This window comes from Larus michahellis, chromosome 1, assembly GCF_964199755.1.
Source record: "Larus michahellis chromosome 1, bLarMic1.1, whole genome shotgun sequence".
NCBI classification, from domain to species: domain Eukaryota; kingdom Metazoa; phylum Chordata; class Aves; order Charadriiformes; family Laridae; genus Larus; species Larus michahellis.
This window is the reverse complement of record NC_133896.1, coordinates 140,336,471-140,360,915: the sequence shown is the minus strand read 5'-3', so window position 1 is coordinate 140,360,915 and position 24,445 is coordinate 140,336,471. Positions and strand designations below refer to the sequence as shown.

The 24,445-nt window shown below is 44.0% G+C and overlaps 1 protein-coding gene across 4 annotated transcripts in view; it reads right to left on the bottom strand.

The window, feature by feature from the left end:
* Nucleotides 1–23,921, bottom strand: part of GPM6B (glycoprotein M6B) — a 111,775-nt gene extending 87,854 nt beyond the window's left edge. For 2 of the 4 annotated variants that reach the window (XM_074606232.1, XM_074606253.1), the window contains exon 1: nt 23,693–23,921. In XM_074606232.1, the coding sequence (XP_074462333.1) occupies nt 23,693–23,696 (4 nt within the window). In that variant the 5' untranslated portion in view covers nt 23,697–23,921. The remainder of the gene's footprint in view (nt 1–23,692) is intronic. The other 2 variants (XM_074606224.1, XM_074606205.1) reach the window with 2 other exon arrangements.
* Nucleotides 23,922–24,445: the final 524 nt, after the last annotated feature.

Here is a 24,445-nt window from a genome sequence, read left to right as displayed (position 1 = left end):
ACCAAAACAAGCGTGGACCACCGGCAGCATGTGGGAGATCGCGTGCCGGTTTAAAATACAGCATACACATAGTCAGGAGTGATCGTATACAACTACTTCTACTTACTAGGTACACGTGCCCCTTTTTAAGGCAGGTTTGGTACGCGGTATTATTTAACCTTGTTTTAGTCAACTAATAAATACTGAAGGTATTGGAGCGCCTCAAAAGGATGTGCTCCTCATTCAAACAAAGCCTGACTTGAAACTGATTTATTGTTTAAAAAGAGTCATCCTCCATCTTCTAATAGATTAAGAAACTCAGATTCTGTATCTTCTTAAAATAGACCCACATATTGTACGAATAACAAAGCCACGTGCAAATTAAGCACAAAGGCTATCTATAGCTCAGTCAACACGTTTTAAGTGGTCGTTGGAGAACCAACTGAGAAATAAATTTGCAACGCGATAGCAGCTGACTTGCAGGACAAGTTGCTGCTGCTGAGGCCTCAGCACCCACAGAACACGCACTCCCAGAGGAGAGGAGGCGACTTCAAGCCAGCTCTAGTCTGACCCCACAAACTGAGAAACTTTCCACGTGCCCTCCTGGAGGGTACATTTCAGTCCGGTTTCATCCAAAAGGAACCCAGTTCGCATGCTCCAGAACTACTCTGAGATCCCAACCAAAGCACAGTACATGAGGATCAATGAGATTTGCTTCAGGTCCTCATCCCCGGGTCAAAAATAAAACACAAACGCAGAAACACCAGCCATCTGTTATGGCCACTTAACTTGACTACAGATTTCTCTTTGCTCTCAAAATTCAAAATATTTGAGTTTATCCATTCCTCTGGTACAGTTTTCACTGTGCAATAATTTTGCCTGCAGTTCTAAAGAATTAAAAGAATTCCTTTCAGCTTCACAGCTCTCAATTTTCAGCTTTGCCTGGTGACCCCAGCTCCTATGAGTACAGAACAGCTGGGGAGAAGAAGGGGCCAGCTCCTCTGTACTCCGCTCTCTCCTTCCCTGTCTCATTAAAGGGTTAGCTTATTTGCACACTTATTCACGATTCCTTCCTCTTCGGAACACAGTACTGGGTGCAGCCACTGCAGGACAGTTAATTTTAGGAATATATTCTAATTTAAATCAGAAGTTTTGCTCTGTAGGTAGACTGAAGCAACACACTGCATTAAATGTAGCAGATAAACATTTTTCAGCTGAGCTAAATGGCACCTTAATGGTGATTCGCAATGAATCACATTGCTCGACCTAACAAAAATGGGGTACTGGGGGGGTCGAAAGGGGGTCTTTGCATACCATTTTATTAATAAATTAACAGCAATCTTACCAACAGTAGGACAGTACTTTTCTTCACAGGTTACTTTCTTTCAGGTCATGAGATATATTTTCACACATCTCTCTCTCAAGGAAAATAATCCTTTGAGCTTGACACTTCTACTTATCCTTCAGCAAATTAAAAAAAAAAAAAAAACCAGCACAAAGATTAACATTTAATAAAAATACAGTCTTAACATGGACCTTAAAATCTGTCAAAGTTTTACCTAGCTACTCTGCTCAATATTAATCTGTATCCTCACCGCAGCATATCTCCAATTGCACACACAGGAAAAAAGAAGAATGCGTTCGTGTCAAATATTCACATGCTCATGCCCAGGTTCGAAGTCCTGGTAAATGAGCATTCAAACATTCTGCTGAAAATTGAGCTGCACTCTGTACAAAAAGTTGTGTTGCATCTACATCGCACCTAATGTTAAAAAAAAAAAAAAGAAAAAAAGATTTGTACATATGTAATCAGACACTCAGGAGTGTGACTAACTTATAATTATGTCCAGCTCTTGACAAATTTGACAGCTGTCCTGGAATACATCTTCTCTTTTCATCCCTTCTTTCTTCCCCATTTTCACTCTAACAGATGCTTTTATTCTGTTTTGGGTTTTTTTGTTTCTCCTTCTCTCTTCAGTGGCAGCACTGGGGGGGGGGGAGGGAGGAAGCGTAGGGTGCTAATGCACAAAGCAGCGCTTGTTAAAAACTGAACATACCCAGGCAATTCGCCAAACTTAATTCCAAAGACCCCACTTGTGATTCGATGCTAAAATGGAATATAGCATTGTTCTATCTGTCTGCAGGACACTGTGTCTTCTATGGAAGAGGGGTTAAAAACAAAAGGACAAAAACCAGCTTGACACTCCCCCCAGCCTCCAAACACACACTTCATTCCAGAAAATACAATATTCATTGGCCTTCAGAGTTGTTAGAAATAAATCAAGCAGCAAAAAACCGGGATTATCTCACAAACACCATGAAAAAACATTATTGAAGTTCATAGCGGACACAGTAAGAGCCAAAAAGGGGTCAAATTCTGCTGCTTTTATCAGATCTGCTACGTTCAACGTCTGGATTTGGACCCTGTTGCAGTGAAAACTGTTCATTTAGAAAAGATATCAGAGTCTTGCCTGAAAATGTTGTTCCCTGTGTCCTTGAAAGATGTAAAATACTGACCAAGCTTCCCCAATTCTTTTGACTGTGAATCCCTTATTTATTTCATAAGCAATCGTTACCTGAGGCTAGAGGAGAGGCTGCTCAGGTGAGAAACCGCTCACACATGTAAATCAGTGACTTTGAAGCAAAGACAGATTAGTTTATGAAATGGGGGAGGGACAAAGACAGAGAGAGATTACTTATGCTTAAAATCATGATGAGTAATAGTCACACATGCTTTCTCTCACACAGTTTGCCATGTAGCCTGATTTGTCCCAACAGATATTAAACCATAACTGGCAATAATTTAACAGTGGAAAGGAGTACTAAATTGTGAAACGTGCACAATGTAACTTTAAATTCCAGATGATTTATGCCATATTCCATTACTAGCCTTACGTATCCAAAATAAAACAAATATAATGACATCCATAGAAGTAATAATATATTAAACTACATACTCAAGTCACATGCAGAGATAAATCAGTATTTGATTGACAGTACCAAGCACAAATTTGAACTCGCTTTCCATTTAGACCATTTTTTCTTTTTTAACGTCATATGCAAGAAGTGCCTCTCTCTTTTCCCATGACTTTCCATTTTTGCCCCATGAACAGCCTTTTCTGTCTCTGCCTCAAACCCCCTGCTCATCGCCGGCTCCCTCCCCTCTTCAACCCAGGTCACTCAGGCACCAGTTGAGCAGGGATTAGCGCCTCGTAAGGGCTCACAGCAGATGTTCCTCTTCCCTGCTCCAGCTGTGGGGTCTCTGCCTTCATTCGAATGACCACTAACAGGGTCCAGCTAACTTTACTTACAGAGCACAAAGAAAAATTCATCTTTAAAGATGGGGAGATAAAGCAGGAAGAGGCTGGATGTCTCAAGGCCAGGAAAGAGAAGAGCTTCTCCATTCAAGAGCCATCAAGCCTGCAAACTCTAGGAAATACGGTCACTCTTCTCAAAACCCTAAACGCTGTCACCCAGCTCTTTCTCAGTCACATAGCAGAGGCAGAGGTGTCCCCCCACCCCCGTCACCTGGATGACCACATAACTCAGCTTTCCCATGCAAACACAGAAAGCAACAACGGGCTGGTTTGCAGCCAGGGCATGCTTCCTATTGCTGATGCTACAGAGGTGGCAGAGCCACAGATAGCTCCAAATCAAAAATCTTAAGCAGCAATATGCTTTTCCAGGGTTTTTTTTTCTTGCTTAGCTTTTGGGGGCTGTTTTGTGGGTTCCCCCCCCCCTTAAATCATAAGAGACTGTAAGTCCCTCGTATTTAGACAAGCATATATAGAAAGGCAGGGAGGAAGCAGAACATGCTGGGAGAGTGTTGGAAGGAAACTAAACTGCAGGAAAAACTGGACATTCGTTTCCCAAAGGCAAGGCAACTCCTCTTTCCTCAGCCACAGCCCATTTCTTTTTCCAGTCTCCTCCTTTATGGTTTGACAGGATTTATCAGCCATTTCAGACATCACTCTTATGGAGGGTGCAGACACACACACTAGTTGAAAATGCTAAGAAAAAGTATGAATCAAACCTGCAACTCTAAGTCATGTTTTTTCCACAGAAAAACCTCTTCAGCATCACCGTCCATTTAGGCACTGAAGCATTTTGAAGATAATAATTACCCATTAAGCATTCTGAGTACATAAGCAAATGAAAGACAAGTGAGCTAAAAGAATTCAACTCATTCGCTCAAAGCCATAAAACCAAGAAACGGGTATAGATAATACTTAAAATTCTCGTAAATCATATGATGTTTGCCACTACAGCATATTGCCTTAATGAATCGCTTAGCATTTTACTAAGTCACTATGCTTGCTCCTGTAAAAAACGGACTTGGGAAGATTCTCAAGACCATTTTCGTCAGATGCTACCTTCTGTAGTCAAAACCATAATGCTCTCTCAATAATGTTAATGTGAAGAATTGACATTAAAAAGCAAGAGCGACTGAAAGGCTTTCCAGTAACACTACAAATTATTGAAATGCTACACAAGACTTGTGTTTCTCAGTGTTCAATACATGGAAGATCAACTGACCCGTGTCATTACTGTTAAGGACACCATGCGCTTGACAATTTCAGCTGTTAGGAAAACTTGCGTGTTGTCTTCTGAGTCTAGTAAAATTACACTATCCTACTTAGTGTCACATTTAATGAAGTTTAAACATCACAACAAAAGAACTATCTTGCAGCTCTTATGTTCCAAATTCCCACAGACATAGCTGTTAAGGAATCAAGCTTTTTGGAAATTCAAGAGTTAGGAGAGCTGCTGTACACAAAGCGTTCATTTATAGAGGACATAAATTCTGCATCCTCAAGCATTTTCTTAATCACCCCATTTTGTAACAAGGCATTTATTTCACAACCCGTCACACAAAATAACCTGGTTCTTCTTCAGTAACTCTACTGCCCTCGTCTTAAAACAAACTAACTTGTGTAACTTTGATAAGATGGTGCACTCAAAAGTACTTTTTATGCTGTTGACACAGCATGAGCAGCTTGCAGACTAGCAAATTTGCTGCAATGAACAGAGTTTGAAGACAGACAGCCCTTTCACACATTGCTGACCCAATGTTTTACACAGAGGAAAAACCCAACAAGACCGGGCCACCATTGCTCATGAACTGTTGAGGGTTGGCTTATTTTTTTATTTTTTTTTTTGCTTTGTTTTCTAATAGTTCCTCTAATCAAAGCACACTACTGTTCTTTGTACCACCGTTATGACCCTATAACTGAAGAACCCTAAAGAAGTTTCTTATTCACACAGGAAAGCAAAGGTTTCACCCTAACCACTTTAATGCTTTAGTCTAATAGCTGCCAGCTTTAATGACGGCTTTGTCTGGAACTTCAGAGATATATGCAGAGTTGAGCTTAAGTCTTCTCTGGCTTCCTATCCAAACCACAGTGTCCACCAGCCAGATACTACAAAGAACGGGTTGGAAGGTCAAAGAATTTAAAGCAGCACACCAAAACGACTCACCACCTCTGCAGGTGAGCAGCGCCCAGCAAAGGACTGAACAAGCCGTAAGTGGAATTGCAGCAATCAACTGAATTTAGAGAGTTTCCTAGCAGGGCATAGTGTTTGTTACTAGCTGCATTTCCATTTTAGGTTGATTTGCTTTTAGGAGATAAGGCATTCTTTTTGAAACGGTAGCGTATCTTAAAATAGAGCAAACTTTTTCCCCCATATTGTTCCCCATAATTGCTGCACTATATAAGGGCCCAGACCACACAATTAGGGTGAGCTTCAGGTCTAATGAGTGACACACAAACCCACAAAACAGTCCCTGCTTCCAATTACTGACACCCTAAGCTTCTGTTCTGCACAGGCACACTCGCATACCAAACCTTCTTTCACAAGAACAGTTTAATTGGCGTATATGTACATAGTTGTACAAGGTATGACAGGTAAATGACTTGACAGCAGATGGTAAGAAAGCCACAGTGGTAGAAGCGCAAAGTGACTCCTCTCAGCTATTTTTATTTTAAAACCACATAGAAGAATCTATTTCTGACTATTTAGATACCAAAAGAAAAGATGCCATCAGTAAAACAGAAGGAGGTTGCTTACTTTTGTCTTCTCAAAGGACACGTTCCTGGCAATACACAGGTATCACAAAATTCTTTTAAAGAAACTGAACAGTCACTACAAAGCAACACTGCTGCATTTATAGTAGCACTTTATTTTTAAAAAGCATAGTTTCTGCCACCTAGCTGCTACATGTAGGTTTATGTACTCTCTATCTAAAGGAGTTTCAGCATTTCAGAGATGAAAGTTTATTCACAATATAACACAGTTTTGAAACAGTACATGTATTACAGCACTGCTTTACACCATTAAATGCACGTATAAGGGGAGCTATCTATATAAGAGGAATCACCCAGAAAGGCTGCAGTTAAAGTAATTGTTAGCACTTCATTACTGAAAAAATAACGGGCATTTGGGCTTGTCTTTGCATTTTTACAGAAGACTGAAAAACGCAACTCTGAAAGCACAACCAGCATGCTCCCCTGCACTCCTGGCAATGGATGCAGCACTTCCCAACACATCCGTGACTCTGTCAGAAGCCCTGTTTTCAATTAAGTATAAGCACGTTTAATGTATTTTGCAACTATGAAACAGGATAAACTTTGCAATTGTACTTACACTCTCCACCACAGATCAAGTTCTTACTTATTAATACGCATTTGATTGCTAGACGGAAAACAGCGCTAACAACAGTTGCAAAAAGAAAGTGGTGTGAGGTTCTGGAAAAAAAGTTCCAGGTCAAAGCTTCTACATGTTACCCCACTGCTAGCCTGAAACATCTGTTAAAAGCCAATAATCATGCTTTCATGTGTCACTTCTCTACGTAAGCTTTATCATTTGTAAGCAAGTCGCAGTGTACTTAATTTCCATGAGAGCTATCTCCTACCATGGTAGTGATCTTCAATCACAATTTCCAAGATCGTGCTCATAGCATGAAATATGTTTTGTAGATCTTATGATATCAAAAGTTGTTTCCTGGATTCTCAAATAGCAATGCTTATTACTGTAATTACTTACCTGAAAGATGAAGCTAAGGAAATATTTCACTTGGTCTTTAACGCAACGTGCCAGCCAAACCAAAATTATTCCAAGTCATGCTTCATGAACAACCCCAAACCATTTTTTTCCTACTTCTAAGTCTAATACAAAATATGACTTTTCCTGTCTGTTAAAGCAAGCATTTGCAATGGTAATAAAACACTGCTGCAAAGTCTCAAATCAGCCTAATTTTTCCTGCTGTGTATTTTCCTACGTGTCTTTTTAACACAAATGCACACATACAGATGCTAATCTAGCAGACTACTTACATGTTCTACGGCTAAGTACACTAAGTATTGCCTCTTGAGCTCATGAGGCTGCTTGTCGATGCATCTAGGGATACGCACATACATTGGTGCATTTCTGAACTGGGACAAAATTTCGTATTAACAAGTATGTGCCACTAACACATTGCACCCCGAGACACACTTCCGCTCTAAGAATTAGTTATTTAAATAGGCATGCATTTGGTTTCACATTTTAGCCTGTTATTTTTTTTTTTTTCAAATAGGCACTTCACGCTTCCATTTGCACCCACTGCCTCTCTGCAGCTTGCCATATAATGGGGGAAGGAGGGGCCAACACTGAGTGTTAGGAGACAACAACTAGTCCTAGGTCTGCAGAGATGAGTTATACACTTCAGAGTAATCTTCATTACTTTTAAAACTGTTTGTCTTGGGAAGTTTCAGGAGAAAGTTATCCACTAACATAATATTTTGTAGAAAGTGACCCTCTAAAAATAATCTTATTTTTTTAAGCTCTTCACTCAGAACAAGGCAAAACCAAGTTAACTCTCCTATTCTTTGCAACATTACGTTAACATCACCTAGCTCTAGATCCTCCTATTTCTTCTCATGGAAGACAGTGGAGTGACCTGCTTAGGAACTTTAAAAAAGAAAATTACCATTTTTTGCTCTTAGGCTCCAAGCAACCACCAATCCAGTAAATCATGGTTAATTTTTAACTTTAAATACAGCCCTGACTCAGCTTGCTTCCAATGAAGTGTTTAATAAACTCTTATTAATTGGGAGAAGTTCAGCTGAATGCAAAATCTTCAAATCAGAGGCCTACATTAGATGTCCAGTGGGGCTCTTTTACCACAATGGACTTTTTTGAAATGAAATTGGCCTGCATGAAGCCTTTCGTCAAAAAAAGGCCTATAGCAAGACAAGCGGAAACTTCTCAGCATAGCCTGACTAACACATGGTCTACGGTAGGGAATATATAAGCCATTTGGATAAGGAAGTCCAAAGCCTCCAGCATTTCTACCATCACATTAATTACATTTACTAGAGACTGAACAGGTGGCAGCAGAGAGATTTGAAAAACCAATTCCTTAACGTGAAGTAGCCTAACACCTACGGAAGCTGTACAGGGCAAAAAGAAATCTATGCAATTAGTTCACAGTTCACTGAAAATTAATTGCACTTCCAATTTTCAGGACACAGTTTTATTGGAATTTTGCACCTTGTTGTAAGAATGCTGCACGAAACAGAAAAGGAAATTCTCCTCTTCCTGCTAAAGGGATTTTGAGGACTGTGCGCAGATCTTCATCGACAGCTGCTTGTACCAGACCACCAAAGCCACGGTGGCGAAATGATGCTCTAACAGTAGCTACAGGCAGCTTCTCTTCCCTCGCTGTGGTTACTCCCTAACTGTTTTAGTAAAGGGCAGATGTTGTGCATGACCCAATTGAATACCCATTTTTATTTTGTTATGGCTTTGGGGTGTTGCACGCAGAATTCAGCGTTGATTAAAAAGCACTAACATTTGGCTGAACAAAACCCAGTTTAGCCCCCTGGGCCTGTCTGACCCACTAACCACCGCTTCCTAACTGCTCTGTTATGACAAAGTTTGCCTGAGAAATGCAGAGCAAAAAAATATAACGCTTACGTCAGTTTTGCAACATTTCCTAAATGACATTACTGTGAAAATCCCCATTCCCCCATCCTCAAATTTATTGTTTTTAAATTAAACATTTGTAACAGAGACATAACAACTGATGGAGCCTCTTTAGTGACCAAACAGGGAATGCACAGAAGTATCAGATAGACATATTACATCGCTCAAATGCAGACAATAAAGTTATAGCAAGATCTCATTTCACTACAGGGAAAAGATGGGGGAAGAAGCACAGAGTATTTTGAGAATTTAAAATATACCATCGCTATGTTACAGGACACCACCTTCCTCCAGGCACACCTATCCAAATAGGTATCACCCACCAAAACAAATTATCCCCATTTTGTATCCAGTTTTCTTTCAGGTAGGTTTCCTTAAAACATAGGTCGTTCATATGTCTTGTAGGCTCAGGGTTTGCCTAGGGTTTGTGCTTTCCGATAGACCTGCAAGAGTAAACCCTATGCAAAAGAGCATAAAGCACAGAGGCAGGCAGCACAGAACATATTTAGCCTTTTCTTCCCAAAGCAAGAGCAAAGGTACTAGGTGTCATGCAGGAAGAGGGGCGTGATAGCTACATTTGCAATACCTCCACCGAATTTATCAAGACTTGGTGCCAAACTTAAGTTCCAGTTCTAAAGCATGCAGGGAAAATTGCATCTTCTATTGTGATTTTTTTTTTAAATAAACGTAGATTTCCATTTATCACCACAAAAGAGGGAAAATGTGAAACAAGTACCAGCCGCTAAGTGCTCAGAAACCAAACAGTAAACAAAAGCCTCCAAAATAATAGCAGGTCTTGTGATTTTTTTCAGCATTCAAGGACTACAACAGACAATGGCTGGGTAGGAGCAGGAACCAAGAGCAAAGGTTTTTGTGGTGCTTAAGAACTAGATGCCTGCAGCTCTCCAAAGCCTGCAGAGAAAGTAAGGAGACAGCAGAGACCCCCTTTCAAAAGAACATGAGACATCTTACAAGTAGTGGAGGTTAATGATATCTTGCAAAAATGTGATTCTAAAAGGGAGAAGGGACTGTCACGTTTAGAGATCATTAACACTTAATCATTTTACAGGACCAAAGAAAATTATGCTTAGTAACCTCTCATGTCTTGAGCTTTCCGAAGATAAATTAGGACTTCTGAGAAAGAAACAGGGAAAAATCAGCAGACCCCAAAACACAGCCTCTCTGTACAACTCATACATTTGCTTTCCTTTCCAATGACTCCCAAGCTGAGGGGATGTCCAATACAAGCCTTCAAACTAAGGACTGGTTTCATTTCACAGAGACAAATCTTTCACAGGGGGAAAAAAAAAAAGGCAGCATACTACTGTGTACATTTCAGACATTTTTTCCACAAAAGAGGTTTCAATTTCTTATGACAGAAAGGCCTTTCTAGTATAAGTATCTTGCTTGTCTGGATTAAAAAAAAAAATTCCTACTGGTTTTTGTTCTTCTGCCAACATCAACTTCTTAAACGCTGTAAAAGCGATCGACCGTGAAAAAATAATAATATTTGCTCCATCATCAGAGGTCACAGACATGGAAGGCCTTACCACACCACTGTATGTCACAGCAGAACAAGGCTGGGGCATCAGGGCATCCAGGCACTATACTGGAGAAGAATCTGGGAAACCATTTCAGCAGATCCCCATGGATCCTGTCTGAAAAATGCCTTGGAAAACAAGTAGCACAGCGGTAACGTGAGAGACTTTGAAACTAGGGCTCCATAGTTGTGACACAATGACAAGACAACCTGATGCAAAATGCTTCTTTTCAAAAAAGCTTTACTGCATTTTTTTTTTTTACAAAAATCCATGTTCACAGTTTACCGTCCTTTCCGCAAAGACAGACTGAAGATACTCTTTTAAATGGTGTTGTCTACATATAAGGAAAAAACAGGCAAATCACATAGCTCATGTGAAAGAAAACCATAAGCAAGGGACTCTCTGAGCCCTCAAACTGACAGTTTCCATGGTTTGAGATTAAAACTCTGTTGTACTCTTGCTTTTTCCTGAATTTCCCACACACGCATACAAAAGGCAATGCCTGTAAAGCCCAAAGGACTTGGATTTAATGCAGTAACTCCAAGCAGTCCTATTTTGTTAACTATTTCAGATGCTTGTGAGAAGAACAGCATTCAGTACAGTTATAAAGTTACCTTTTCACTCCCCCCCCATTTTCTGCTCCTATAGGAACTCCTGGCTTTCTGGAGATGGGCTAACAAGAGACCCTGACAGCCATCAGCAAGCTCTGCAGTGGGCACTGTACCCCTGACAGAGTCTCACCAAGGTACGTGTTAGCCAAGCCCCTGCTTTCTCTACAGAGATGAGGGGTCCCATCTAAACAGATACTACCCCAGCAGACGTTACTGAGCCAATGGAGCAGCAGGGGAATGAACGGCATGGAAGGAAAGATTTAGCAAAGCCAAACGCTGCTAGAGTTAATAATCATGCCCTAATTCAAACCAGGCTCCTCCAAGGCAGTTCAGGTTCATTTTAATTACTACGCAGGTTTTTTTCTTGGCATAAGCCAAAGGGGTTCACATCAGAACCACAGCAACCACTTGGGAGGCAGGAAGCTGCGGTGCTTATCCTGTGAGTACCATGACCTGCATTAATTAGTATGTAGTGCTGCACATTTCCTCAAATCATCTCCAGCACATACATTCCTGGTCTCACATCCAGGGTCACCACAGCTATGAGGAGACAAAAGACACTGGTGAAGCTCGCCGGCACTGCTGCTGGGCCTCTTCCACACATCTCCACAGGGGCACAGCTGCCGGGGCTAACATTTGGGAAGGTATTTCCTCGTGAAAACTCCTGCCATGGATGCTACAGGTAAGCCCACACACAGCTTCATGGAGAGAGACAGCAGGAGACGGAACTCCCAAGCAAAGCTGGAAATGAAAAAGACGGCAGGCTAGTGTGTGAGAGGCTGAGTTAATAGTCAATTTAATGTCATGTGAACAGAGGCAAGTTTAGGTTACTATAAAAACCCTGATAGGAAAGAAGCTATACAGCCCAGACAGAACACTACCAGACATCTAGACTGAGCAATTTTTGCCCCAGTGCATACTGGGGGATTGCATCTGAGGGTGATCACAAAGCCACCTAGTCCGCTGGGCTTGTTATAAATGAAGTGTTATGTCAGCAGTATACACGAACACAAGGAGGAACCCTTTAATGCAATATTACTTTTACATCTGCAAAAAGTCTTTTCTATTGCATCCACCGTGTTCCATAAACAACAACAAAACAAACAAACAGATAAAAAAGCAGACACAAAGGGGGGAAAAAAGTAAAAAAGAACACTTGCCTTGTTTCACGCTGAGCCTTGAAAGGCTGTAGAAACACCACCCTCAAAAACCCCTTGCAGAAAGGACTGCAGATGCCCAAGCCATGCCTTACACTTTGTCCCGCAGCCACAAAAGCCCCTGATCATGCTGGTTTCCCACACAACGGATGCTGGCAATGGGCACACAGCTAGGAAGGGCTGTAATCCTGCTGTCCTTCTCTCAAGCTTCATGTTTTGCATCATTAACTTCAGTGCTTAAGAGAAACACAGCTGTCTTGGCAGGTCATGCTCAAGGAAGAAAAGCAGTTTCTGAGATAATAACTGCAAAAGCTCCTTAAAAGCTCCTTAAAAGGTCCGCAATGACCTAGGGGAAGGATTTTAAATTAATTGCCAGTATCTCCTAGCAGGAAGCACCGGCATGGTACATCCTGAGTGCTGTGGGAGGCCTGGGATGCAGGCTGTCACCAGGGTGCTCTTCCCAGCTGTCCCCTTCAGGACAAAGCAGGGCATGCAGCAGCTGCTGAGTGGGAAAGCTTTAAGGGTCACAGCTCCAGCCGTGTCTGCCACCAGAGAGCGAAGGCTCTTGCTGCAAGTCCACTCCTAACTATGGAAGTTATCAGAGTGCCCAAGAGCAAAAGCCTGAATGTCTCTGGGACCACACATAGCAGCTCAGGATCTATTCATTTTTGGGATACTGCTGTCACATCAGTGATTTAGCCTGACAAAAGAAAATACTATTAAAATGGAAAATAAATGCAAGTTCAACAAGGCCAACTGTATGGTCCTGCACCTGGGTCAGGGCAATCCCAAGCACAAATACAGGCTGGGCAATGAGTGGATTGAGAGCAGCACTGCCGAGAAGGACTTGGGGTATTGGTGGATGAAAAACTGAGTATCAGCCAGCCATGTGCACTCATAGCCCAGAAAGCCAGCCATATCCTGGGCTACATCAAAAGCGGCGCGGCCAGCAGGTCGAGGGAGATGATTCTGCCCCTACTCTGCACCACATCCAGCTCTGGAGCCCTCAGCACAGGAAAAACATGGACCTGTTGGAACGGGTCCAGCAGAGGGCCACAAAGACAATCAGAGAGCTGGAGAGGGCTTCTCTTCTCCAGGCTGAACAACTGCAACTTTCTCAGCCTGTTTTCATAGAAGAGAAGGCTCTGAGGAGACCTTATAGCAGCCTTCCAGTACCTAAAGGGGGCCTACAGGAAAGATACAGAAGGACTCTTTATCAGGGAGTGGAGCGATAGGACGAGGGGCAATGGTTTTAAACTGAAAGAAGGGAAATTCAGATTAGATATCAGGAAGAAATTCTTTACTGTGAGGGTGGTGAGGCACTGGAACAGGTTGCCCAGGGAGGTTGTGGATGCCCCATCCCTGAAGTGTTCAAGGCCAGGCTGGATGGGGCTTTAAGCAACCTGGTCTACTGGGAGGTGTCCCTGCCCATGGCAGGGGGGTTGGAACTAGATGATCTTTAATGTCCCTTCCAACTGAACCATTCTATGATTCCATGATTTCTCTCCTGTGTTTAAACTTGAATAAGAAAAAGAAATCTTTCTCCATAGAGATCTAATAACCAGATGCAAATGCAAAGCACAAGTGTTGGAGCAATGAAGCATATGCAATGAAAAGCTTGACATATTTTCTGAGTAAGGCAGTAGAAAACACTTACTTTATTTACAAGGCACAGGACCTAACATAAGGGACATTTCACACATGCAGAAGATGACAGATTACTGACCATGTGGGAAGTGGGTACAGCAGTCACGCTGTATGTCACGTATGGAAGGAAAAACACATGCTTCCCTCCTACTAATCTTACCATCCTCTTCCCTAAAAAACAAAGGGTTAAGGATCAAGTATTTTAAGAAGGATTACAGTAGATGAGAACTTAAGCAACATGATGGCATTTTTTGAATCCATAAACCTGCCTTATACCACGGGAAAGAGGAAGAATGCTTTGGGAACTCACATTTTGGCTGGATAACTGCTTTTCCCCTTCTGCATCTTCTTATGAAGTTGGTGTAAGACCCTCCCCAGGAGTCCCTGCACAGGGACCCATTTAGCATGCTGGAGAAAGAATAAATGAACAGAGATACCACCTTTCCAAGTAGCTAGTAGAGCTTCTTTCGTTTCTTTGGTTTTTTTTTTTTTTAAACATAAACTCAGGTATTGTTTCCATTCTTATCCTTCAGTTAAACTCTAACAACTGTGTTGCAAACAAGAAATATTCCTAATTCTCTAACCCATTTGAACAGAATTATTTCTAAGAGGGTAGGTAATCTTCGTAAAGTAGACTGCCATCCTACTGCCAGCATACTGAACAATTTGGCTCTACATACAAAAACCAGCAATGCTATCTAAGATCAACTAATGAAGCATGAAACAAAATAGTTTCAGCAATTAAATGCATTTTGTAAGGAGAAGTAGATGACACCGACTAACTACATTGGTATTTTCCTGAATTTTTTGTTTGTATGTTCTTATAAAAACAGGGAAAAAAATTCAGTGTGCAGTAATTAACACATTTATACACTGGGTTTTAACAGCAGCTGGGGCATTCCCATTAGCCTTGGCAACAATATTTCATTGTGTGCTGTGCCCTTCTGGCACTGCGGAAACAGAAAGCCAAGCCTCCAACTTCCCTCCAGTAGAGCACTTAATTTTGCTTTGAGAGTGTCTCCTGAATTCCTGAGTTTTTTACAGCTGTTTCTCCCAATGTCCCCGCTGTTTTCTATCTCTAGCAGAAGTACATCACTTACTTTGAAAGTTTTACAGAAAAAGAAAATAATTTTAATGAAATCTGCAGACTCTTTAAGGCTAAAATCATTTGAGTCTTGACTCAAATGCTCACTGCTGCATCATCTGCTGCATAAAATCATTTGAGTCTTGACTCACTGCTACCTCATTTGTTTTTTGTTTCAGTTCCACCCACTCCCTAAATACTTACCTTCAGTCTGCCATGGCTACATTTAATCAGCATTTTCAAGAGTTTACTCCTTCATGGTTCATTTCTGCCTCCCTGAGGTTTCCACTGAGGAATAAAAGGAATTTAATATGTGGTAGATTACAACAATTTCTCAAACACAGTGTTGCAAGCCTATTAGTGGCAGATAGGATGAAAAACCTCAAAGAATTTAAGGAGGAAGTTAAAGATTAAGTACCTATTGTACACTACTCACAGCTCAAGTTCGAGGAGAAAAGCAGGTATTTCCAAACTGTTTAAAAATAATTTAAAGGGAGGGACTAAAAATTACAGGTCGTAAACCCCAAAATTACTTAACTGGCTATTTTTCATTCCATGTCATTATTTCTTTAAGTTTCCAGACATTATCTGAAATGGGGGATTTTCATCAGACAATTACCAAGCATGAGAAATTGCCACTTTAATTTCAGCATGGAATGGGAAAAACGTCTATGGAGTGAAGGCACGCACTGTATGAAGGAAATAATTACTAACACGGGCTACATCAGTCACACATAGCAAAGCCCCCTCTGCATTGCATTCCTTGTATTTGCTTATGGAGAATTCTGGCTCAATATAACAGTTATCAGCTTTATTACCTAATAACTTCACTGGCTAGGAAGCAGGCAATAATAGATGATGCACTAGATTCTGCCACATTCCCCTGACACAGTACGACAAGCATCTCAGAGATTTCAAGAGATTTCAAGGCTTTTGTGCCAGCGCCCATCGCAGAGCCTAAGCAGATGTTGCATGAAGCGTTATTGTTCGTTACACCTTGCAAGTGGTGGGCTCTTGACAGATGTGCTGGAGCAGATCCCTGTGCTTGCACCGAAAGTTCTCTCCAAATACTCCCACTAGTCATCTCTCTTTCCTCCTGACTTCTTTTTTTTTTGGTAATACATGCCTAAGCAGCTCAAGAAAAGCATTTAACTTCCCACAAGGGAAGTTCCATGGGGCAAACTTATTTTCAGCTGCGTGCCTAACAAATATGACAACTCATTTTACACTTTTGTTTGGGAAAGTGCATGACATTTATGTCAACACAGTTGTGGCAACAAAAGCTTAAGTTTACACACAAACAGCAATCATTTAAAACCTTCCAAAAGTTATTCCTTAAAAAAACACCAATGCAAAAATACACAAAAAACAACCAAGAAGAAAATTAAAATTACTTTAGTATGGAAGTTAGGAAAAAGTAACGAAGATCCAGCCAGCACTCTGCACTAATTCAGATTTGCATGGCGTTTGTCGGCACTGTGCGTGCCCAGGACTTCATTCCAGCAAATCCTGACAGAGGTTCACAGAACCTAGAATTTAAGCAGCTTTAGAGAGACATCTTGACAAAAGCACTTTCTTACGTTGCAGAACACTTCTGACCCATCAGAAAGCAAAACACATATAAACCCAAAGAGTTTAAAAAACAGTCGATGGGAAATCTCTCTTGAATAAGGTCAAACTGCAGCTGCTCTCCCGGGCAGGCTCACAAAGGGCACAGGCACCAGCCAATGCTCACCTTCACCCTGCAGCTTCCCCAATGTGCCCTCAGCACTAGGAATGAAAACCCTCTATGCGTTTTTCTAGCACGCAAGCTGCCAAAAATTCAGACTAAATAGTAAAGCGAAACCCAGACATCGGAGAGTCCCAGTTAGCTGTGCCTTGCTGGCAGCATGAGGGAGTGGGATTCCTCCTCGGTTCGCCATCAGCGGCAGCTTCCATGGCTCCAGCTCAGCAAAACGACCATTAAGTCCAAATGTATGTTTCCAATATTATGAAACCCAGTACACTACTCAAAAACGTAATCCTCCTCTGGCTGGACTCCCATCATTTACTCTGGTTTTTGGATCTCCCGACCAGCTGCATTGTTAACACAAGGCATCCTTTCTGCCTGCCCGGTCCACAAACCGGCACCTGGAAGGCAAACCAGCTGCTTCCCTACTCCTGAGCCACTATCAGAGCAAGTTTTGCCCTGCTTGCCTTCAGCACAATCCCATTCTCTGACTTATGTGTGGTTTAGATGGGGGCAATTCTTATACTGTCATCGGCTTTGAAGGAATGTATACAAAGACAGAGCTTTAGGCTGCAATATGCGATGATTGCTCTATACTCTTAATAAAACATTTTTAAAAATCCACAAAATTATGAAGGCTATATCTTAAGTTGGATAGTCCAAATCAGTTCATAACTTCAAGAAGTCCATTCTTCTTCATGACCCAGGTCCTGACTATCTTTGAACCACAGTCCTTTTCAACATTCCTCCCCCCAGGCAAAAAAACCCAAAACAACAAAACCAACCCAAACATTAAGTACAAACACATTCCTGAAACTTCAGGTTAAAATTTCAAGTGTCACATGCACTCAAGTATCAAAGCACAAAAACAAACACACAGCGATGCACTGAGGTTTATACCACACTGACAGCTCTGCAATCAGGCACATCTTTCTATTAATGAAACATAAGCTCCATTCACATTTTGAAATTGCTGCTAGTCAAACAGCTCCAAAAAAAATGGAGAACAAAAGATCTTGAATTCTCATAGTTCTTTGTGTTGCTTGTAAATGTTTCCCAAGCCGCAACTCCACATGCAAGCTTTTGAGCCTAAAACCCAAGAGACAAACAATTACGGAGAGGGAGACTGACAAAGCACCAAGACAGAGCAGCAACAGAAAGTAACAAACAGCTGAGGACTAAGTGGCACATATGATGCTATCTACTCGTTACACCGAACAGTCACATCTCCTCCACTGCTGCTCACTGTGTTTAGAGGGGAGGGATGACAGGGAATTTTGATGGGCACAGCCACCCTGGCACCCCAGCTGTCTGAGGTTCACGCCTGCCTGTGGTAGAAAAGTTGGGAGAGGATCAGGAGATGTGGATTCCTCCCCTGGTGCTGTCACAGTGAGTTCGCTTCTTCCAGGCCACAGGCTACATCACATATGACCTGGAAGAAACCACCTTACAAGATGGGTGTGATGGGCAAGAGCCACCATGGCTGTTTCGTCCTTTGTGGATATTGACCCGGTAATCCTCCCAGTGCAGGCTTCTGCATCTGTACAGAGCCTCGCAGGCTCAGCTGAGACCCATTACTTTATTACAACCATCTTTGATGTCCCACACAGAGACTAAACTATCTTTCATTTGCTCACCACAGCTCAAACCCAGAGGCACTCATACCCAAATGGATTTTAAAGAACTAGCCAGGGGAACAGAAAGGATTTTGATTTCCCCGGATGGTTCAAACCAATCCAGCCACAAGCATGCTGAGGCAAACCCTGAAGAAGGACCCCCCAGACAGTACCACACATCCCACCAGACCGGCATCCCGGTGAGATGCCATGTGCTCCATCAGGAGTGAGCCTCAACCCCACACTCCAGGGTAAAAAGCACCTATGTTAAAAGTACGCTATAAGCAAATATATACATCCTCCACTGCATTAACACTGTGGTGCCACAAAGGGTTCAAAGTTTTTGCAGGAGGACCTGAGCAACTCGTGGGAAGGTGGCTCCCATGGCTCCATGCAAGCTCTTGGTGTCCCAGTGGGAACAGCCTAAGGAGCTGGACAGATGAGCAAGGCGATGTGCAGCCCAGGCAGGTGCCAGGGATGCATTCATGGGGCCCAGGCGCACCCCCGTGTGAGGAGGGGTGAAGGGCACACACAGCTGGGACGCACATGGGGAAGGTGAAAAAGAAGAGAAACCCCAGGAGTTTCAGGGGGAAGAACTGCCCTCGTGGGGAGTGTGGTAACATAACAACCCGCAGCAGCTCCCTCTGAAAATGCTTTACCCTAGTGAAATTTTACTGGATACAATGTTCTTCTAGAAAAATAAAAAGCCATTTAAATCTAAATACCATCAGTGGAAGTACAATATGCGCAATGATTCCGCGTCTGGCTGTACCAGCTGTATATCTCAGGGAAAACAAAATCCTCGCTATGAGATTGTGCACCCACTCAGGGATGACACGATGCCGCTGCACGAGGAATAAAAAAGATACCAAGGAGCGGGCTTCTCTGGGTTTATTTTAAATTTATTTTAACCTTATCATGAAATGGACTTTGGACTTATTTTTTACAGCAATGACTTTAGATACTGCTAAATATTGCCCAGAGAAGTTGCAGATGCCCTGTCCCTGGATGCTTCGTCCCTGGAAGTATTCAAGGTCAGGCTGGATGGGGTTCTGAGCAAGTGAAAAGATGTCCCTGCGCATGGCAGGGGGTTGGACTAGATGATCTTTAAAGGTTCCTTCAACCCAAACCATTCTATGATTAGGCAGCATTAATCTTGAAAAGCAAAGGCTATAGAAAAAATACTGTATAAAAAACAATGCTTGCAACATGATGACTGCCAGAATAATAACACGCAGAAGCAAACTTGAAAAAAAACCCACCATACCTGGCTTGAGAAAAAGAATCGAATGCTTAAAGTCCTTTAAACATTGAAAGTGACCTGCAGATTTCAATTGGTTTATAAAATTCTAGAAACACTCTGAAAAAGACAGATAACGAGGCACTGCCACTGTTCAACCCTGACAAGGATGTAATCTATAATCCAGTATGTTTTTCTGAAACGTAACATTTCAAGACTTATCAGACACATGATAATTCACACGCAGGACAGCAGATTTCCTATATTGTTGAATCACACATTTAGAAAGAGAGCAGGAGGGAGAATCTGTAAACATGGTGAAAACACAAGTTGTTTAGGATACTGGGAAAAATCTGAAATGCACAACATTTTCTCTTCCACCTCCTTCTCAGACAAGGAGGATTACAGTGAGAAGGCAAAATTAAGTACTTTTTAATAGCCTAAGCAGGTGTTGTGGAGACAGAGGAAGGGCAGCAGTAAACAATTTTATATTTCACAGGTTTTAAGAGAAGATAAACTTAATATTAGTTTCTTTTTTTTTATATAGGAACAAGATTAAATATATTTAAGAGGTGCAAGATTTAACAGAATATGGACTACAACACTTGACAATTGAAATCCAGCCACCCTTAATGACCGATACTAATCAGATTTTACTATTACCGCAACACACAAAAGATTTCAGCTCCCGCCTGGACAAAGTATACAGCTGAACAGAAAGATAGAGGACTGATTCTCTTTCAGGATTTGCCCCCAGCTGTTTATAAGAAGAAAGCCTGGTTTAGGGAATATTTGAACCTACTCTGGACACGTTTCACAGAAAAGTGAGGACCATTTCTACGGGTGGTAGAAGTCCCCCGAGATTACTACCTAGGAGGAAGGGATGGGTCCCTCTGGGATGCAGGAGCAAGTGCTGCTGGGGAAGCTGGATGTGCTGCAGAAGGCGTGAAGGACAGGGGACGGCCCCGTCACGGCACAGCGTGATTGATGCTCCTGGAAACTCCTGGGTTTGCGGGCTCTGCGTGGCAGCAGTTTCTGCACAGGGACTGCAGACAGACGGGATGCAAACCCACATGAAGGCGGGCATCATTTCATCCCCCGTTTGTGCACAGTGTTCTCCTCAGTATCATTTTTTGGTTTTTTAAACAACAAAAAAACCACCACACATGTACGCACTCTGCTGCAACCACTTTTCTTGCTTGAAAGCAACAGTTTGAGGAGTACAAAGAAGAAAATCATGAAAACATGCAGTTCCCAAGAAACAACACCGTACCACTTTTCGGAACTTCTAGGAACAAAAATCTTCCACACTTTTTGTTCATTTTGTAAAATACTAGCCCCCTCCCCACCTCCTAGATGAGACACTACGTTTGGGAGAGCGTGTGCCATGCTGTTAAGAGGTGGGTTTTCTCACACGAGACACATAGAGCACTGTGCTGGTTATTACCGACAACCCTCCAGCAGATGCAAACCCTAACTGGTGCTGAACACAATGTCCCCGACCCTCAGAACATCAGTGGCCACGGTGGGCTCTCAGCACCTCCGCTAGTCCTACACAAAAATTTTGTGCGAGAAAGGACAACTGAAATGGTCCCAAGGAAAACCAGTCAAACACATCCTTCCCATTGGATCAGGAAGCTCGACACAGCACCAGGGCTGCAAACACGTCCTGGTTAGATGGTCACATCAACCTCAGCCTACCCAAGGCCAAGGCAGCAGTTACACAACGGCACAAACAAAACATCGTATTCATGAGGGACTGGATCCCCAGCTGACAAAGACTTCTTTTTGTAACTTCTTTTTGAAGTTTTTCATCTGAAATTTGTGCTCTCTAGAAGTACCCTCTAGAGCCTGACTGACCATGCCACCGCCACCCCACCAGGCATGGCTTGATCATCCAACAGCATTTCTAAGCAAAGAAGTCATCAGACCTTGGAGTTTTGTGCTATTATCATCATTATTAGCAGAACATTCAAGAAATGTTTTCTTCTCTCCACTCCCCTTTTCCCCAACTGTTACATTCAGGACAAGACATTCTATACAGACATAAGACATACATTTCAGATACTGTTGCAGAGCCACAACTTGCGAGACTAACTTCAGTGTTTTTCTAAGATTTTAGGACTACAATTAAGATTTGCTTCTCCTCAAGATGAATCATCCACAAAGATTTCAAACAAGTTTTTGATTTCAATCCCTAGCAACTTAATTTACTGAAGAAAAATCAGTTTCATAGACTTAGTAGCAAAGACACTTAAGAATAATTTTACACGTGTTACATGTTATTTAACAAACTTTATTTCCTGCCCCTTCCCCCAATAAGATGTTGTAATCCAATGAGTACAGTTTTCTTCGTAAGAAACCTGAAAACATTTCTCTCCCTCTCCCATCCCCATTTCAAGATTTATTTGACATGGATCCATGGCAGTAGAGTAAAAGTGTACGTTGAGAAGGATACTAAGATACAGACACGGGAGAGGCTGTCAACTTTACAGTTTCATTTAATATCAAGAGTTAGGAAAGCATAGTCTACAAGAGTAAGTATCGGAATATACATGCAAAAAATAAGCTTTCTGGTGCAGATAATAAAGCTGATTGGTTTGTTTCAGCCTTCAGAGCTGCAGAGGCAGTAGGGATCCGTACTTTAACATGCATTGAAAGAGGTTTTGGAAACTTCAAAAAAGCTTAGCAAAAAAACTGTAATACGACAGGAGTCTGACCTTCACTAAGCTAGGGAACAAACCAGTTAATAAGCATTTAGAAATTAAGGAATTAGGTGATGAGAATTAATTTAACAAAGTAGCAACCATAGGAATTCTGTCAGCTTCCTTTGGCTTTGGCTGAGTAATTAATTCTTCTTTTTTTTTTTTTTCTTCTCCTTCTTAATTAAAACCAGAGACAGTGCCAGCATCAGCGTGTGCATATTAACACGTGGGCACGCACTGATAGCTCTGCTTTGGCAGCTGCAACCTCTACGCAATAATATGCCACTGGCAAACTGGACCGAAGATACAGCTGTATTCTTCTTCTTTTTCTTTTTTTCCCCCCAAACCTCCTAACTTTCATTAGTGCTTAACACATTTGGGTCTACCGTTGGTTGAAAGGGAAGGCTCGCAGGAGGCAGCCCCTGCTAAAAAGGCCCCCGCTAGAAGGACGCGAAGGCTGAGCCTGTGCTATCGACCACCGAGCGACCCACGGGCAGGACCAACCCTTCCCCCGGCGGGGCCTCGCTTTGCTCCCGGTAACCCACTCGCGCCAAGCGTCCCCCCTCTACATAAGTTCGGGAACAGAAGCCGCCACTTTCCATCGACGCCCCATTGCCTCCACCGAAGGAGGAAGAGGACCAAGACCCCGAGCTACAAGAGCTAAAAGCGCATCACTTTATCCCAAGGGCCCACAGGATTCCCTCATGTTCCCGCCGGGACGCTGATGCCGGGCACACGGGCGTCCCCAACGCTTCCCACCTTGACGAGACACCTCCGCTCCCCCCCCCAGTCCCATCCTCCTCACTCGCACCGCGCTCCGACCCCCGGCAAAACCCGCACCGCCCCCCAGCCGACCCGCGCTGGGCGCGGAGGGGCCGAGCGGGACCCCCCGGCCCCGCCGAGGGGCGACACCACCTCCCTCCACAGCGCCGGCTCCCAGCCCCGCGGGGAGACCCGGCCCCGTCCCGCTCCCCCCGGCCCCGGCACGGCCCCGCCGGCCGCCCCGCTTCCTCAGCTTCAGCGGGACGGAGGGAGAGCAGACACGCTCCGGGGCCGGCTGCCTACAACGGCCTCCAATAAACTGTAGCTCTGGGACTCTGTACTAGTACAGATTAATAATAATTTATTTTTAAAGGAAGGGAGCGCGCCGCAGCTGGCGAGGTCCCGTTGCCCCCCGCCGGCTGCCCAGGAGCCCCCCCCCCCCGCTCCCGCCCGAGTCCCTGTGGTGGCAGCGGCCCCGGCCCCAGCGGGGCGAGGCGGGGGCCGGAGGGGCGGCCGCCCCGGGGCCCGCTCAACAGGCTGCTGCCCCCCGCCCCGCCGGGCCGGGGCCGCCGCCACCCCCGGGGCTGCCCCGCACCTGCCCCCGGCTCCCACCCTTCCCGGAGCGGGGGCTCCCCGGCAGCCCGGCTCGCTTACCCATGGCTGGCTCTCGTCGGCCGGGCGGTGCGGGGGGGAGCAGGGACAGGGGCTCGCTCTACCGGGCTAGGCTGGGCGGGAGGCGCGGCGGAGAGCGGCGGCAGCAGCTCGCACACTGGCGGGCTCCGCTCGCCTCCGGCGGCTGCGGCGCGGCCAGAGGGGCGGGGATGGCCCCGCCTGCCTGCGCCCGCCCGAGGGGCTCCCGGCACGGCCCTGCCCGGCCCCGCACGGCCTGCCGCGGGGCAGGGGGGCGGAGCGCCGCCCCGCGGCCGGCCGGGCCTGGAGCTTGGGTGACCCTGAAACGGGGGCTTGTTTTCTTATTTTGGCCCCCTATTTCCTCGCCCTCAGACGGCTTCCAGCGCCCCGGGCCCGGGCAGGAGCCCTGGCCCCTCTCCCCTTCAGGGCCTCGCCTGGGACATGGGGCTGAGGGCGCCCATGACCTTCAGAGGCGGCGGCTTCTTAGTGTTTCTCCCCGACGACGGGAAGGGCACTGCGTGCCGAAACATAACGTTGTCTCGTTAATACCTATATTCGTGTTCAACACTGTGGTTCGTACCTTCACAGCCTCTCCCCAACCCGCGCTGCGGAAGCTGACACTTGGATGATGATGTTCCAGCCGCACAACCTCACGCCACGCTGCTCTCGCAGAGACTTTTTCCTTTCTTGAAACACTGTGAGAAACATACCTTAGCTTTTGGGAAAACCAGCGCAGGGGACCCCTAAGTGACAGACTGGTTGGTTTGGGGGGCGTAC